The sequence below is a fragment of the Triplophysa rosa genome, linkage group LG19 (assembly GCF_024868665.1).
Source record: "Triplophysa rosa linkage group LG19, Trosa_1v2, whole genome shotgun sequence".
In the NCBI taxonomy this organism is placed as follows: Eukaryota; Metazoa; Chordata; class Actinopteri; order Cypriniformes; family Nemacheilidae; genus Triplophysa; species Triplophysa rosa.
In genome coordinates this window covers 19,027,079-19,044,001 of record NC_079908.1, presented here as the reverse complement: position 1 = coordinate 19,044,001, position 16,923 = coordinate 19,027,079, and the positions used below count along the sequence as shown (strand labels likewise).

Here is a 16,923-nt window from a genome sequence, read left to right as displayed (position 1 = left end):
TCAAAGTCCAAACATTCAGTTGCTTTAAAACAATGGGATCTTTGAATATGAAAACACATCACATCAATAAACGCACGCACGCACACACATTTAATAAAATTGCCATGAGAAACCGCAACCTCACTGCCATTTACAAGACCAGTGCAGTATCCATAGCAACTTCACAAGAGAGAAAGAACACATTTAGAAACGGTCAAGAAACTGTGAAGCTAGGAAACTGTGTGAAAATGAATAATCAGAGAGGGGGGGTGTACCCTGTTAAAGACTATTAAAGACCGCCTGGGTTGAGCCCAGAGGCTACATCTAACCCCCCCAATAGGGTCACCTGAGACAGAGGGAAATGTCACATGTCACACGAGAAACAGACTGAATCCTCTTATTTTAAAATCATATTGGTTTTGGCTTATTTACACATTGCATTTTTTCACAGCTGCAGGAATTTAATGCAAATATCACGGTTATTATTTCTTATACCCCCTAACTCAAAATATTTAACTTGTTTTATACATTAAACACGTAACTCCATCCCGTGTTATTTCAGCAAAAAACCCATAGACTTAAAGCGATCTGAGCAATATTTAGAGATCATAAAACAAAGTTGGGGTATACTCTTGTAACTAAGCAACCACCTAGCACCACCCAAAATTACTTACTGTAGCCCCTATAGCAACATCTACAGCATGGCAACGCCCTGAAAACCACCCACAACACATTACCATGGCAACCTATTTGTAGTTTGTTACAGTAACTCTTTAATGAAATCTGTATTGTACTCTTAAAGTGACAGTTTATCCCCCCCCAAAAAACCTTTCATAATTTACTCATTCTCATATCATTTTAAACCTGTATGACTTTCTTTTTTTGCAGAACACAAAAGATATTGTGGAAAAACACTCACACATTGGCCCCCATTGACTTCCATTGTATGGACACAAAACCACCAAGACATTTTCTCAAAATATCTTCTTTGTGTTCTACAAAAGAAAGAGTCATATACAGGTTGGAACAACATGTGGGTGAATAAATGACAACGTTTTTATTTTTGGGTGAACTATTCCTTTTAAATTCCACAGATTCATTTTAGATGTTCACTGAAAAACATCTACTTCCCTCTTTCAGACAAACTCTTTCTCAAACTTTCTACTTTTTATCTCTGTTTCCCATTCTCAAACAAAACAACTGCATTCAAACCTCAAAAGACACAGGTCTCAAAGGGAGAAAGCCAGTTAAACAGGTTTAGAGGGTTTCTATAGGCACAGACGGGACATGGTAGCGAATGGTAGGCCTATGCAAAATATTTGCTAAACAAGGGAGTGGAGAAGAGAGCACTATCACAGAACAAAGCAAGCTCAGAACGAACTCACAGATACACTGTGGCATCCTTGAGAGATTTTCAGATATGGAACATCATGCTTTGCAAAATATGATCAGATCAAATTTCTGTGTAAATTGTCATAAAAACATTCTCAAAGAAATTGTTGTTACCTGATCATTAATCAGGAGAATTATTCCAGTGAACCTTTCAGCAATAGACACACCGTCATACAAAGTCGTGTGTCATATTTATGCTTGGTTTCATTGCTTGTTGTGGTGATTGAGACACACTAGATAAACTCGACAGGTAATGACAGGAAAAGCTTCACAATGAGTGACTGACAAAACATTTCCTTGCAAAAGCAGTGATGTGTCTTTAATTAAACAAATTGATGGATTTTGACATCTACATGAACATGCAGAAATCAGCATCAATTTAAAACTACTGTATATGTTACAGTATGATTGAAACACAAGAATGTTAAGTTGCTGACCCTATTCTGGTTACATAACAGACTGATGTCATAAAACACTATCAAAGATCTGAAAAATGTTTTCTAATTTTAAACAACAGCTGGCCAAACTTCTAAGTTTAAACCCATAATGGCCTAAAAAGATTACATCAAATATACAGTAAGCCTTCAAAGCATAAACAAATGTAACGAAATCACATGATCTGCATTGCAAAATACGATCAAATCTCTGTGGAAATTGTCATTACTGTTTACTGTGACACAGTAACGTGTTCTTGACGTGTTCCCTGAATTCCTCAGACACGTAATAGTAAATAAAAGGGTCCAGGCAGCTGTTGAGACTGGCCAGGCACAGCACGGGGATGTAGGAGGCGTAACCGTTGTTAGTCCAACCTTTCGCCAGGAGAGCGTAATGTACAACCACCATCACGTTACTGGGAATGAAGCAGATCAAGAATGTGATGAGCACCGTGATGATGAGGAACACGGCACGCCGGCGGCTTTTTCCGGCACTGCCCTCCACGGCGGAGTTTCCAAGCGACCGGAGGAGCAGGACGTAAGCCACGATTATGACTATCATCGGGACAAAGAAAACCAGACCTGCCATCACCATGAAGTAGTAGAAGGGCTTCTGTACATCCTGGAACACATTGCCCGTGACGAGGCTCTCCAGGGTGATACTGTTGACGTCATGGCAGGTGGTGATGTTCATGTCTGGCAGGTGAACAGTCTGCTGGTACAGGTACAAAGGCGTGCTGCTGACCAAAATAAAGATCCAGATGCACACAGACAGGATGATGGCAAGTTTGTTGTTTTTCCTCTGTTGGGAAAGGGGGTGGGCGCAGAACCAGTAACGCTGCACGCTCAAACACATGATGAAGAGAATGGAGCAGTACATGTTGCCGTAGAAGAGCCCAACCATTACTTTACACATTCCCTCCCCAAACGTCCAGTTATTCCCTTTCAGGTGGTAGGCGATCTTCAGCGGGGTCAAGATCACGAACATCAGGTCGGCCAGCGCCAGGTTGCCCATGTAGATGGAAGAAGGGTGAATTTTCTTTGACCGGAAGACCATGACCCATATCGCCATCGCGTTGCTGAGCAACCCCAAAGCAAAGATGATGATGTAAATAATAGGCAGGAAGACGGTCGTGAGGCCGCTCTTGAGCGTATCTGCAGCGATCTGGTCAACAGTAACATTGTTCGTGTCCTGATCCTGAATGGCAGTGAAGGAACGTTTTCTACCTGGAACAAAACACATTTTTAACACATAGTCGCTCATGATTGTAACATCATAAATGCAGTTAAACCCTGCTGGAAAAATCTAAATTCTCAATGCAAATACAAGTTTCCAACCAGCATGTAACACTCCATCAAGGCCCGAAAACATTAGACCTGCAGAGGCCATTAGAGTTTTCATTTAAACTAATACAATTTCCATCCCGCATGAAAAATACCATAGTATACTTTTGTATATTACTAGGCTTTGTTAATGTACACCATTCTATAGTATTAGTTTGTGAAAAACTGTAGTAAATACTAAAGCATTCTTACAGCATCTAGGATTCTTTTGACACTGTAGGCCTTCTATATTAAATAATAAAATAAAAAGTTAATGGCTCGGTTTCACAGACAAGGCTTAAGACTAGTCCCAGACTAAAATGAATGTGTGACCGGTCTTAACTGAAAATAACTTGCCCAGAAGTATCTTAAAATATATCAGTGCCATTGTTTTGTCTCAAGATGCACACCAGTAATGTATTCTTCTAAAGCATTTTTATAAAAGCGACATAAATATCTTAATTCAACTAAGGCATAGTCCTGGTTTAAGATAAACCATGTCTGTGAAACCGGGCCAATATTTTTTTCATTTCCAGGGATTATAAGCATTAAAGGGACAGTTCGCCCAAAAATGAAAATTCTGTCATCATTTACTCACCCTCTTGTCATTTTAAACCTTTTTGACTTTCTTCCGCAGAACACAAAAGAAGATATTTTGAAGAAAGTTGGTAACAGAACAGCACTGGACCCCATTTACTTCTATTGCATCGACACAAAACCAATGCAAGTGAATGGGGTCCAGTTAACAATTTTCAAAATATCTTCCTTTGTGTTCTGCGGAAGAAAGTAAGTCGTACAGGTTGGAAATGACAAAAGGGTGAGTAAATGATGACAGAATTTTTGAAGAGTTTCATTCCAAAATGAGATAACTCCGTTTTTTTTTTTCCAAAATCACAGTTTTTATTGTGCATTCCAATTAAAATCAATCAAACTGCAGTTGGTTTGTATTCATTTAAGCCATAATAACTAAAAAAATACAGCTTACTAACACAATAAAAACATGATTTTTGAAAAAGAAGTTCTCATTTTGGAAACAAACTCTTCTTTTATTTATTTTTGGGTAAACTATCACTTTAAATCTATTAAAATATATAGTTTTTTTTCAGCAGGAAAGTCAAAGTAAGTTCAAAAGCAGGTCAAAATGACTGATTCGTATGAAGTATTGCATCTTACCTGGCTGAGCCGGTGCAAAGCTCAAACAAGCACAAAGCATCAAGATCCGGTAAATTTCCGCAAGAGACATAACAAAAACGTGCATGTTTTCACGTTTTTCTATATTTAAATAAATGTAATCATTTGTTTTTTGAAAGAGACAAAGAGAGAGAGGAAGTGTGTGAGTGGTCACTCACATACACATGACAGGAAACCACAAAAATATCATTTGTAAAAAAATTGTCTTTCATGTTTTATTGCTGCGTTTCAGATGCTGTTCAACTGAATTAACCAATGTCACAGAGGCTATTTTATGCTTCACATTACGTTAATTATGTTTGTTTTTTTGTGTCACAAACTGATAGTAAAGCAGAGATCTTAAAGATAACTTAAAATGGTACAACATGTTAAAGAAAAAGCACTGTTCAGGGCCAGGTCTAGGCGGGGAACTTTCGCTAGATATTACTTGGGCCCCTCCAAAAATGTCCAACTGACAATTAAACATTAAATACTTCTTTTTTGTGTTATCTATTAAATAATGTTTTGTCAATTTAATCATGGGAAAAAAATGTTTGAAATGCAATCAACTATGATTATATTACGAGAAAAAACGTAATTTTCCCCAGTCATGCCAGCCTAGTACCAGGCCCATCATTCATTTTTTATAATTGAAAACAATCATCACAGATATGAAAAGTGGTTGACCTAATTCTGGTTACATAAAAATAGTTTTTCACAGATCTAGTGAAGTAAAAAAATAATTTATAATATAAACAGCAAATTGCTGGCCAAACTCCTAACTTTAAACCCACCGTGGGCTAAAAATTCACACTAAAATCATTATACGAAACCATAAAAATTGTAACTATAGAGCGATCTGGCTCATTAATCCTCTTCAAGCTTTACGGCTGTGTTTGACCTCACAGTCCTCTGAGGTTTAGCCTGTATGCTGCGGCAAAAGTCATGCGATGGAAAAACGTAAAAAATTGTATAAATAAAAGTCTGTTGCACGCACAAGACCAAACAGATTGTTCAGTTCAAACTGTGTCTTTGTGGCCCCGGCTGAACCAAACATCATCTTCAGACACTCCCTCATGGACTGAGACGACGTTTCAGCAAAAAAGAACTCTCAATGCCGACATAATTTCAATGAGAACATCTCCATAGTCCATTTTGCCACAATTTGAAATACATAAGAATGAAAACCACAAGCCCAACCCTGCACAGGTGTGCTCTCAGCAGGTGCTGTTCTCTGTGTGGCCACTGCTGGAAGTGTACGTGTTGGTCCTTTTAGAGTATTTCATCGAGCTGAAAGACACCCTCATCCTCTCCACCGTGCGACTGCTACGGCACAGTAACGTGTTCTTGACGTGCTCCCTGAATTCCTCAGACACGTAATAGTAAATAAAAGGGTCCAGGCAGCTGTTGAGACTGGCCAGGCACAGCACGGTGATGTAGAAGGCGTAGCCGTTGTTAGTCCAACCTTTCGCCAGGAGAGCGTAATGTACAACCACCATCACGTTACTGGGAATGAAGCAGATCAAGAATGTGATGAGCACCGTGATGATGAGGAGCACGGCACGCCGGCGGCTTTTTCCGGCACTGCCCTCCACGGCGGAGTTTCCAAGCGACCGGAGGAGCAGCACGTAAGCCACGATTATGACTATCATCGGGACGAAGAAAACCAGACCTGCCATCACCATGAAGTAGTAGAAGGGCTTCTGTACATCCTGGAACACATTGCCCGTGACGAGGCTCTCCAGGGTGATACTGTTGACGTCATGGCAGGTGGTGATGTTCATGTCTGGCAGGTGAACAGTCTGCTGGTACAGGTACAAAGGCGTGCTGCTGACCAAAATAAAGATCCAGATGCACACAGACAGGATGATGGCAAGTTTGTTGTTTTTCCTCTGTTGGGAAAGGGGGTGGGCGCAGACCCAGTAACGCTGCACGCTCAAACACATGATGAAGAGAATGGAGCAGTACATGTTGCCGTAGAAGAACCCAACCATTACTTTACACATTCCCTCCCCAAACGTCCAGTTATTCCCTTTCAGGTGGTAGGCGATCTTCAGCGGGGTCAAGATCACGAACATCAGGTCGGCCAGCGCCAGGTTGCCCATGTAGATGGAAGAAGGGTGAATTTTCTTTGACCGGAAGAGCAAGACCCATAACGCCATGGCGTTGCTGGGCAACCCCAAAACAAAAACGATGATGTAAATAATAGGCAGGAAGACGGTCGTGAGGCCACTCTTGAGCGTATCTACAACGATCTGTTCCGTGTCCTGACTGTGAACGACAATTAAACCACGTCCTTTACTTTTATCTGAAAGAAAAACACATTGGATTCACATTATAAAAGGATAAACACATAGTTCATGCACGCAATAAATGTAAACGAATCTGTTTAATGATGCAAAAACAATATAAGTGGTAATGTTTTCATTACATAGGCCTAGGCCTTTACCAGTATGAACCGTCAGCTGTTTTCCATTTAAACCCTTAAAATTGACTTTATCTAGTGTGTACTTTAGTAGGATTAAATTGTGTTCAATTGGTTCTGACCATCAAATAACCAACAGAACTAAAAAAAAAACATTACTAGTAGAGAGCATTAAAGCTTTCAATAAAAAATTATACAATTCCCATTATAACCATAAAGTAATTTGAGATGGTTTCTATTGTATATTTAGTCAGAGAACTACAAGTATATGCAAAAACAGGACAAAATGAACGACTCGCATAAAACGTAAAGCGACTCACTCTGTGCGGACGCGAAGATCAAACAAGCGGAAAACGTCACGATTCGGCAAATTCCGGCGAGAGCCATAATAACAATTTTTGAGTATTTATATAAGTTCAATAAAACTCAGACTCTCTGGGTGCTGTAGGTGCTCCGCCGTTCCTCTCCGTCAAACGTTTTAGTCGAGCTGGGAAAAGCACTACACGACACACCTTAAAGCCACAGAATGAGCGGCGACAGGGTACTTACCTGCGTTACGTCACATGCGCGTCATGGCTGTCCCCTTCCGCTGGAAGAGTTTCGAGTGCGCTCTCTGCGTAGGAGGGGCGAGCGAGAGAGAGAGAGATGTAGAGACGAATATTTAACTAAAATAAATAGAAATGGTTATATAAAATGAAAAATTATGCAAATACGCCCTTTTATAACAACATACACATATATTTTATGTTTAATGGCTGTTTACCAACTGTATACTTTATGCATAATTTATGGGCATGTTTATAAAGTCCACCAGCCTCTTTGCATTTTCCATCTGCTATGAGTTACACAAGATCACACAGGTTTTTATGACTTTGTTTATTTTTTTATCTCAGACTCACAACCTGATACATAAAGTCATCATTACCAAAAGTACAAGGAAATTGTACTTTAAAAAGTAGCTCATGTTAGGCACTGAAACAAACTGAAAAGGAAGGTAAATGTGTCTGTACATTTCAATATATTGATTTTCATTCAATCTTTCGGTGTGGAAGAAAAGCACTTTGATCCATTAATGATCATATTGCACCTAAAGTCGTTATGACCACACACACAAATAAAAGGCAGACTTGAAAAGGCAAATTTATTGTTTAAAAAAAACACTACTTTTAAAATGACAAACACATTAACACCAATATACTCTACCGTATTTTGTGCGCATTGAAACTAGGTGAGGAAAACAGTAGCAGGAGAGAAGAAAATATTCTTCATATAATTACGCAGTGAATAGTGCACTTCAGTGTCATTGAGAGATTTAGTATTTAGTGCACACATGAATGAGGTTTTGCTTGTTGTACAAACAGGCTAAAACTGGATACTAAAGAAGTGATTCATAGACCATTTCACATTCTTTCAGAGGTCCGTCCTACAATTCACGAAACCCAACAGTATGTCAAATGGTTTCTGTAACAGGTTTCCAAAACAGGAATGCGCCGGTTATTCAGTCAACATGTGTACTTCCATAGAACTGGATTAAAGGTCACCGTAGAGTATCTGGGACATTCTTCACAATTCCACAAAACAAAACAAAAAAAAATGAGTTCAAAAATAAATTACTAAAAACTTCAGGTTTGTACACACACAAAATTTCAGAAAACCTGTAAAAAGTGATGTTATAGCAACAACATTTCTACAGTGACAGGAGGATGATTTGGTTAATATGTTACACATATAAGTGATCCCATTGCCCCTAATGTTGACATTAGAATTTACGGGGTGTTCATGGCACTATAACATCTCTTACATTTCAGGTTGTCACAAGAGTTTAAAATGCCAGTCATCTGTGAGCCACTGAGCGCTAAAACAGCTTGTTTGTCCTCAGTAGGAGCTGCTCTGCGTGTTCCCGGAGTCCGACGCGTACGTGCTGCTTTTCTTTGAATACTTCATAGCGCTAAAAGAGACGCGCATCCGCTGCGCCGTGCGCTCGCTGCGACACATAAACGTGTTTCTGACGTGCTCCCTAAACTCGTCCGAGATGAAATAATACACAAACGGATCAACGCAGCTGTTGAGGCTGGCCAGACACAAAGTGCTGATGTAAAAGCCGTAGCCGCTGTCCTGCACACCTGCATGCAACAGCGAGTAATGCACAATGACCATGATGTTACTGGGCGTAAAACAAACCAGGAACATCACCAGTACCGTGACAACGAGAATGACAGCCTTCCTGCGCTTCTGAGCGATGGTTTCATCCGTCATGGAGCTCTTGAGGGCACGCAGCATCTGTACGTACGACACTATACACACTATGCAGGGAACTAAAAATCCCAGAATTCCCATGGTCAGGAAGTAGATGGAGGGGTAGAGTGATTGGCTGGGCCGAGTGACGTCGTGGCAGGTGAGGATGTTAAGGTTGGTGACCTTCACAGTCTGGTCGTAAAGATAAAGAGGTATGGTGATAAGCCACACGACCAACCAAACGCACACAGACACGCCAATCGCCAACCGGTTGTTCTTTTTCTGCTGGGAAAGCGGATGAACTACAGCCCAGTACCTCTGGACGCTGATACACGCAATGAAAATAGTGGAACAGTACATGTTGCTATAGAAAAAGGCCACAAACACTTTGCACAGGGCTTCTCCGTAAATCCAGTTGTTGCCGTTAAAATGATACGCGATTTTCAGAGGGGTCCAGATAACGAAGAGCAGGTCCGCCAGTGCGAGGTTGGCCATGAAGATGGCGGAGGGGTGCTTCTTCTTTGTCCTGAAGAGAAAGACCCAGACGGCCATAGCGTTGGTTGGCAGGCCCACACTGAAGACGACGATGTACACAATTGGGAAGAAGATGTGGGTGAGCTTGCTTTCCAGCACGCTTTTAGCGGTCACTGTCACCTTTACACCCTCCTCACTTTCTTCACCAGTAAAGCCTTTTTCAGTGCCTGGAGGGAGAGAGAGAGACATGAGTTCACATGAACCTGACTCATTCATAATAGACACAAATGAATCATTTGAAAGTGTCTAGTACAGAAACCACTCATCATCAACCTGTGAAATGTGTCTGCTTTAACACCTTTTACATCAGACATTTAGTATTATTAATTTATTTGGAGCAAAGTATGAAGACAGCTGAAGAAAATGTGTTTGTAAAGCTCAGACGTCAGCCGAGTGTGTTGAAACAACGCACACATCTGCAACATTACAAAAATGTCACAATACTTTTGTTTAAGGTATCTGTTTTTAAGACATTTTCCACGGTGGAACACATTGTAGCACTTCACTTTTGCCAATTATGTAGCTGACTGGTTTGACTTTTTATTTATTTTTACCTACAAAATGTTCGTTTTTGTAAGAATTCACTGCAGCAGATAACAGTCATGTTGGGGACCACAAAAATAAAAATGTTCATGCCAATTTAAAACGAGCTGAACACATGGCATATTTTATTTGTATAGATACATATATATTTATACAGAATAAATTGCAGCATGCCTCCAAGTCAAACGATGTCTTGAGCTGAGGTAGATCACGGATTTGTACATTAAAAGAGACGCAAATCTTACTTTGGCTTGACAGGTTCACGTGGATGAACAGAAGCACAGCAAGTTTCCACATCAGTCTGTGTGTCATGGCGAATATTTCCCCCCGAAACCAAAAAGTGGCGTTCACTCAGTTACCGATGTCAACAAAATCAACTTTTTTTATAAAGACAGGTGGTGAGGAGCGCTTGTGAGTCACGTGACCTCACCTGTTGAGAAACGCCTTTTACCTGCGCAAAAGAGACGCGAATGAGACTGCGCAGACCGAGCTCCGTGTGATATCGAAGTATCGCGAGAGCCGCAGGAAGTCGAAAACACCCACGGATGTATGTAGAGAGTAACAGCACATTTTGAGAATAATGCGTAGTTTTATATAGGTAGCGGTTTTTTCGGTGTCTCGAATTTGGAATTGGAAGTAATTGCATTAAAGTACATCACGGTCTCTTCAGGGTCAGTATTTACAGTGGTTTGATGGATGGGTAAGTGTCGCCATCTAGTGGATTGTGGCCGTGTGTTCAATACAAAAACACAAACATCAATAAAGGTAAATGAGATACATTAGCTCAAAGGCCTTGTTTAGGATTTAAATCTAAAGCCAGAAAAGCTCAACTTTTACAACGAGAGCAAGCACATCAGTACTTGTTGAAGTATTTCTCTATTCTGATTGAATGACACTTCTGAGTTACAGAGGGAAAGTGTGTTTTGATGCATAATGCACAAAATGCTTTACAAATGGCATGCAGTGCTTGCCAACCATCGCTTCGTTTTTAAATGCAATATATACGTTATTTTCCCAAGACCACTACTTTTATTGTGTTTGTAGTCATTTTTGTATATTTACATGTCTAATGAAGCAAGCTAATGACAGAAAAGTAGTCTCATGAAGCCATTATATAGCTGTAAATGAGTGTGATACTGCTTTACTCTCATTAGCTCAGTCATTACAGTAGCCTACACTTTACCAATTTCTTGGGTGTTTCTAATTCTCTAATTATTTGATTTGGTTTAAAATGTTCAATTCAATTCAATTCAATTTTATTTATATAGCGCTTTTCACAATGTGCATTGTTCCAAAGCAGCTTTACAGGAGCAAATAAGAAAAACACAGAAAGGTAAAACACAGCACAGTGCATGGTGTTTATAGACCAAGCAAGATCATTATAATAAATAATATCTAATAAATAAATGAATAAATAAATAAATGCAGTCTCCCGGTGAGCAAGCCAACACTGCACTGCTCTGCTGTGGCGAGGAACCCAAACTCCAATGCTGAATAATGGAGAAAAAAAAACCTCGGGAGAAACCAGGCTCAGCCGGGAGGGCCAGATCTCCTCTGACGTGTCATAGCTGCACTCAGTGACCCCGACCAAAGCCACCGAGCAACGTCCACGAAGAACAGGGAGAGCCCACGAGCCGCGACCCAGGAAGCCCCACCCGCCGAAACCGTGCAGGTCCAACCCGGTCCCATTCCGTGGTCAACAACAGACAACAGAGGGACAACCAGGGAAAAGTAGTAATGGCATAATTAACTTTATTCCTCTGTTGTCCGACATCGACCACAAAACAAGACCAACCAGACCAGACCCACACAGTCCCAACAAATGAAACGCCCCGAACCACAACCAACAAGCCCCCCCACTCCCTACAACACCCACCCAGCTACCTCCAATCAAAGTCACTGAGTGCAGCCATAACTTCAAACTGCTGTCGTGTGATGTAAGTTTAGCATTAAATACCAAGTATTGTAAATTTAGCATTTATGTGACAGGTAGTCCGTCTTTGCTCTCGGCTGGGGATGGAATTGTCTGAGCTGGGCCGGCCAGATGGTCGCCTTTTTCTTGGGTGGTGATGGAATTGCCTTGGATGGAGCTGGATGGTCAGTCAGTCCGCAGGCTCTCGCAGGAGGATGGCACGGGATTTTCAGATGTAGCTGGCGTAATCTCTAGTTGTGGATGGGCATATGACGTTCATCTGGGTCTGGCGGAATCTCTCCCTACCTCGGGATGGGCATCCCGAGGCGAGGGCAGAAACAGAAAGAGAATAATTAGCGTAGCTGCTGTTCATTAGCTATGTATTAGTGAATGCTTGGCTGAAAAGATGTGTCTTTAATCTAGATTTAAATTGGGAGAGTGTGTCTGACCCTCGAATAGTATCGGGGAGGCTATTCCAGAGTTTAGGTGCTACGTATGAGAAAGCTCTACCCCCTTTGGTGGATTTAGTTATTCTAGGTGTTATCAAAAGTCTGGAGTTTTGAGATCTTAGAGAGCGTGATGGGTTGTAGTGTGGTAGAAGCTCTGTTATGTAGGTAGGGGCTAAACCGTTTAAGGCTTTATAAGTAATTAAAAGAACTTTAAAGTCAATACGATACTTAATGGGTAACCAGTGAAGGGTTGATAACATTGGGGTTATGTGATCGTATTTTCTGGACCTGGTTAGAACTCTGGCAGCTGCATTCTGAACTAACTGTAGTTTGTTTATTGATGCTGCAGGACAACCACTAAGCAGTGCATTACAGTAGTCAAGTCTTGAGGTCACAAATGCATGAATAAGCTTCTCTGCGTCAGCCACACATAAAATATTTCGCAATTTGGCAACATTTCTAAGGTGGAAGAAGGCTGTTTTTGTGACATTTGAGATGTGATTTTTAAATGACAGGTTGCTGTCTAATATAACGCCAAGGTCTTTAACTGTATTTGTTGGAGTAACAGTGCAGCCTTCAATTTGCAGGTCATAATCCGAAATATTCTGCTCACGTGTCTTTGGTCCGATAAGTAATATTTCTGTTTTATTAGAATTTAAAAGAAGGAAATTACAAGTCATCCAATGCTTTATATCGTCGATGCACTCTGCCAATTTGGATAGTTGGAAGGAATCATCTGGTCTTGATGAGATATATAGCTGAGTATCATCTGCATAACAGTGGAAGCTAATTCCATGTTTTCTAATAATGTTTCCAAGGGGCAGCATGTATATGGAGAATAGCAAGGGTCCTAAAACCGATCCCTGAGGTAATCCATAATTTACTTGCATTAGATTTGAAGATTCCCCATTTAAGTGGACAAATTGATGTCTGTCTGATAAGTAAGATCTGAACCATTGTAGTGCCTGTCCCTGAATACCGGTATAATTGTGTAAGCAATCTAGAAGTATTTTATGGTCTACAGTATGGAACGCAGCACTAAGGTCAAGCAGGACTAGGAGTGAGATGTTACCTTTATCTGATGCTATAAGCAGGTTGTTTGTAATTTTAACGAGCGCAGTTTCAGTGCTATGATGCGGTCTAAAGCCTGACTGGAATTTTTCGTGTATATCATTATTTTGTAAGAAAGAGCACAACTGAGTGGACACTACTTTTTCTAGTATTTTACAGGTAAGGGAGATTTGAAATTGGTCTATAGTTTCCTAGTTCATTGGGGTCTAAGTTTGGTTTCTTGATAAGAGGCTTAATGACGGCCAGCTTAAAGGGTCCTGGGACATGGCCTAGATTAATTGACGAGTTGATAATGTTATAAATGTGCTCAATTGCAACGGGTAATAACTCTTTTAATAATTTAGTTGGTATGGGGTCTAATAAGCATGTTGTAGGTTTAGATGTTGCAATAAGTTTAATTAAATCTTCCTGTTTTATAGGTGAAAAACACTGTAGCCTTTCTTTTGGGGAGATGGTTGGTACTAATTCATAGGACAGACTTGGAGGTTGAGTTTTTACTATTTTGTCTCGTATGTTTTCGATTTTCTCTGTAAAAAAATTCATGAAATCATTGCTACCAAGGTGCGGCGGAATACCCAGGTCAGGTGAAGTCTGTTTATTTGTTAATTTAGCAACTGTACTAAATAAAAACATTGGATTGTTTTTGTTAGTTTCTATGAGGTTACGGAGGTGCTCAGCCTTTGCTGCTTTTAGTGCCTTTTTATAACAGTTTGCACTCTCTTTCCACGCAATTTTAAAGACCTCTAATTGGGTTTGTTTCCATTTGCGCTCCAGTGTACATGTTATAAGATGGTGATCAGTGACATCGTCGCTTTGAGGTATAATATCTATATTGGTTAGATCGGCTCCGTGAGATATAATCAAGTCTAGTGTATGATTAAATCGATGAGTGGGTCCATTGATGTGTTGTGTTACTCCAAAAGAGTGTTAAATGTTGACATCACTGGACTTTCAGCCTCCATTAAGCTAATTTGTTTGTCATTATAATACCAATAAAGCTCACATTCAGATTTAGTCATTTACCAGATGCAAGACCAGAGGGTGTTGTAATCGACACATACACTAGTACCAGCTTAGAGTGAGAAATGCATGAATGTTGTTTTGGCTGTGTGAATTTTTTATTCATTGCATATCATTTCCTGACCACGACCACTTGAGTAGCACATTAAGACCGATAAAAGAATAAAATATTCAGCAGGCTTGAGATGATCACATTTTCGGCTTTGTTTCGCATTAGTGGGAACAGCAGTGTAACATTTGATATGTACACTGCAAACACTTTTATACATTCTGAGCATATTTGTCTTAGTTTTTTTACATGCATAGCTTTGATGCTCTTACACAATCATTTTATCAAAATGTATTTTTTTTCTGAACAAGTATTATATAAGGCAATATACAAAAAATATATATACCAGAAAATATTGCATGAGCTCCAATGGCTCGAGTCAACAGCAACAACAGTAAAGATAATTTACTCAGGTGTTGTTAAACAAGTACGAGTTAACTACAAGGAATACGTTGCTTCATTCCCATACCACTTAGAGTTAAAAAGGTGTGTTTTTTTATTTATTTACTTTTTAAATAAGCCAGCTACATAGCTCAATGGGAAAGAAAGCATTCATTCGATGACAAATCTCATTGGAAAGAATGAATCATCCAGGCATTTTTATTATGCTTTAATGTTGCTTAAAGTAGGCTGACGACAGTTACATGTAATGATTTATGTGTCTTTGTTACATGTCTTTGGTTTGAATCACTAAACAATGAAATATTATATGGTTTTTACACAATTTAACAGCCATTCTGGCAGATTTTGACTAAATACGTTTGAGCTTTTTTATATACCTGGTTTTACAGTGTCCAGACACAATATGACAAACAATGACAGTTTACTATAATATTTTTAGATCACAATTGAAAGAAATTGCTGTTTTACATGCATTAACTGTTGTTTATACGTGTGCACTATAAACTGTACGTGTTTTTGATAGCATGAAAGAGAGAACATACATTACAATGAGGAGTATGCATAGGCTATATAATATAATGAATATAATGCAAACCACATATTTCACTTGCTAACGTGAGCCTGAGTGCTTGATGTCTTTGTTGCACTTTTTGTTCTTCTCCACCTTAACACAGACCTGATCTGCTGTCTGCACTGAGACGACCCGTAGTAGTACAGCAGAGGGTCCAGAAAAACACTTGAGCTGCCCGCACACAGAGCCAACATGTAAGCCATATATGATGTGTTTCCCTCCCCGCCGACGCCTCCTGTGGCCAGAAGAACACAGTGATACAACAGGATTCCATTGGTCGGTGCAAAGCAAACCACAAACTCTGTCAGCACGGCAATAGTCATAATCACAGCTCTCCTTCGTCTATCCGAGGTTAATGATGATGATGTTGCTAAGCGACCAGACTTGGTACTGAGTGAGTATATAATGGTACAGTAACACGCCAAAGTGACGACCAGGGGCAGGAAGAAATAGAGGCAGGAGAGGATAGAGAATAGGTACTCATACGTCTGATCTGCAGGGTCGTGGTTCAAGACGTCGTGGCAGGTGACGCCCACATTCTCAGTCTTGAGCGCTTGTGTCATAGAGAGAAGTGGGATTGTGCCAGCGAGTGCCAGCACCCAGACCAGCGCACACACGTACACAGAATTCCTCGTGCTCCGCCAGGTGAGAGAGGCGACGGGGAACACCACGGCCACCAGCCGGTCCACACTCATGCACATCATCAGCAGTATGGAGCAGTACATGTAGCAGTAGAGAGCAGAGGTCAGCACACGACACGCCGCCTCACCAAACACCCAATGAGATCCGTTCAGGTGATAGTGGATCTTCAGAGGCAGCAGCAGGGTGAAGAGCAGATCCACACACGCCAGGTTTGACATGTAGATCACAGCCGGTTTCTTTACTTTAATCTTACAGGTGAAAGTCAGCAGGGCCAACGCGTTTAGAGGCAAACTAATGATGAAGAGGAAGATGTAGAAAGAGGGCATGACACGTGTGACCAGCGGGCCTTTGAGGAAGAGCGCAGCATCATATGAGATTCTAAACGGCACAGTCCAGTTGTGCTTTACTGCGCTCAGATCAGTGCTGTTACGCAAATGTTCAGTGCAGTTCTCTGTAAACAAACACATCACAATGTTATGAATTATTCTTTGCTTCACAGAAAGCCTTTAGTCAAATGGACTGCTTTTGCGTATAATTGTTATATTATTATACTAAGCGTATAATTAGTTATACTCTGCGTTCTGGGGACTGTGGTTTAGAGAATTTCAAGGGACTGTTTGTGCAATGCATAGTAATAGTGATTTATAGTAACATTATAAGGACACATAATATGCATCAAAATATTTAGAAAATCTGGGTACCGTACCTTGTTCTGGTATATCTAAGTCATCGTAAGATATGATGCGCATCTTCACATGCTTTGGAGGAGAAT

At 40.4% G+C, this 16,923-nt stretch overlaps 4 protein-coding genes across 4 annotated transcripts; all 4 read right to left on the bottom strand.

Annotated features, from left to right (window-relative positions):
• Positions 1–1,672: 1,672 nt before the first annotated feature.
• LOC130570756 (proteinase-activated receptor 2-like) lies at positions 1,673–4,400 on the bottom strand. Its single transcript, XM_057361189.1, has one exon. It carries the CDS (start codon positions 3,067–3,069, stop codon positions 2,032–2,034), a length of 1,038 nt encoding a protein of 345 aa, XP_057217172.1. The 5' UTR covers positions 3,070–4,400; the 3' UTR covers positions 1,673–2,031.
• A 105-nt stretch (positions 4,401–4,505) lies between these two features.
• f2rl1.2 (coagulation factor II (thrombin) receptor-like 1, tandem duplicate 2) lies at positions 4,506–7,259 on the bottom strand. The gene is made up of 2 exons (XM_057361187.1): positions 7,044–7,259; positions 4,506–6,606 (listed from the first exon to the last, which is right to left on the bottom strand). Exons 1-2 carry the CDS (start codon positions 7,108–7,110, stop codon positions 5,516–5,518), a joined length of 1,158 nt encoding a protein of 385 aa, XP_057217170.1. The 5' UTR covers positions 7,111–7,259; the 3' UTR covers positions 4,506–5,515.
• Positions 7,260–7,602: 343 nt separating this feature from the next.
• Positions 7,603–10,414, bottom strand: f2rl1.1 (coagulation factor II (thrombin) receptor-like 1, tandem duplicate 1). Its single transcript, XM_057360609.1, has 2 exons — positions 10,281–10,414; positions 7,603–9,659 (listed from the first exon to the last, which is right to left on the bottom strand). Exons 1-2 carry the CDS (start codon positions 10,345–10,347, stop codon positions 8,599–8,601), a joined length of 1,128 nt encoding a protein of 375 aa, XP_057216592.1. The 5' UTR covers positions 10,348–10,414; the 3' UTR covers positions 7,603–8,598.
• A 5,057-nt stretch (positions 10,415–15,471) lies between these two features.
• On the bottom strand, positions 15,472–16,923 carry LOC130570647 (proteinase-activated receptor 1-like). The gene is made up of 2 exons (XM_057361014.1): positions 16,858–16,923; positions 15,472–16,602 (listed from the first exon to the last, which is right to left on the bottom strand). Exons 1-2 carry the CDS (start codon positions 16,898–16,900, stop codon positions 15,542–15,544), a joined length of 1,104 nt encoding a protein of 367 aa, XP_057216997.1. The 5' UTR covers positions 16,901–16,923; the 3' UTR covers positions 15,472–15,541.

Bases quoted from the DNA above. Each gene is read 5' to 3' on its own strand.
- LOC130570756 (XM_057361189.1), bottom strand. From the start codon at position 3,069: ATGAGCGACTATGTGTTAAAAATGTGTTTTGTTCCAGGTAGAAAACGT.
- f2rl1.1 (XM_057360609.1), bottom strand. From the start codon at position 10,347: ATGACACACAGACTGATGTGGAAACTTGCTGTGCTTCTGTTCATCCAC. The intron at 9,660-10,280 runs GTAAGATTTGCG...CTCTCCCTCCAG, and splicing joins CGTGAACCTGTCAAGCCAAA to GCACTGAAAAAGGCTTTACT.
- LOC130570647 (XM_057361014.1), bottom strand. From the start codon at position 16,900: ATGCGCATCATATCTTACGATGACTTAGATATACCAGAACAAG. The intron at 16,603-16,857 runs GTACGGTACCCA...GTTTGTTTACAG, and splicing joins CTTAGATATACCAGAACAAG to AGAACTGCACTGAACATTTG.
- f2rl1.2 (XM_057361187.1), bottom strand. From the start codon at position 7,110: ATGGCTCTCGCCGGAATTTGCCGAATCGTGACGTTTTCCGCTTGTTTG. The intron at 6,607-7,043 runs GTGAGTCGCTTT...TTTTTCTTTCAG, and splicing joins GATCTTCGCGTCCGCACAGA to ATAAAAGTAAAGGACGTGGT.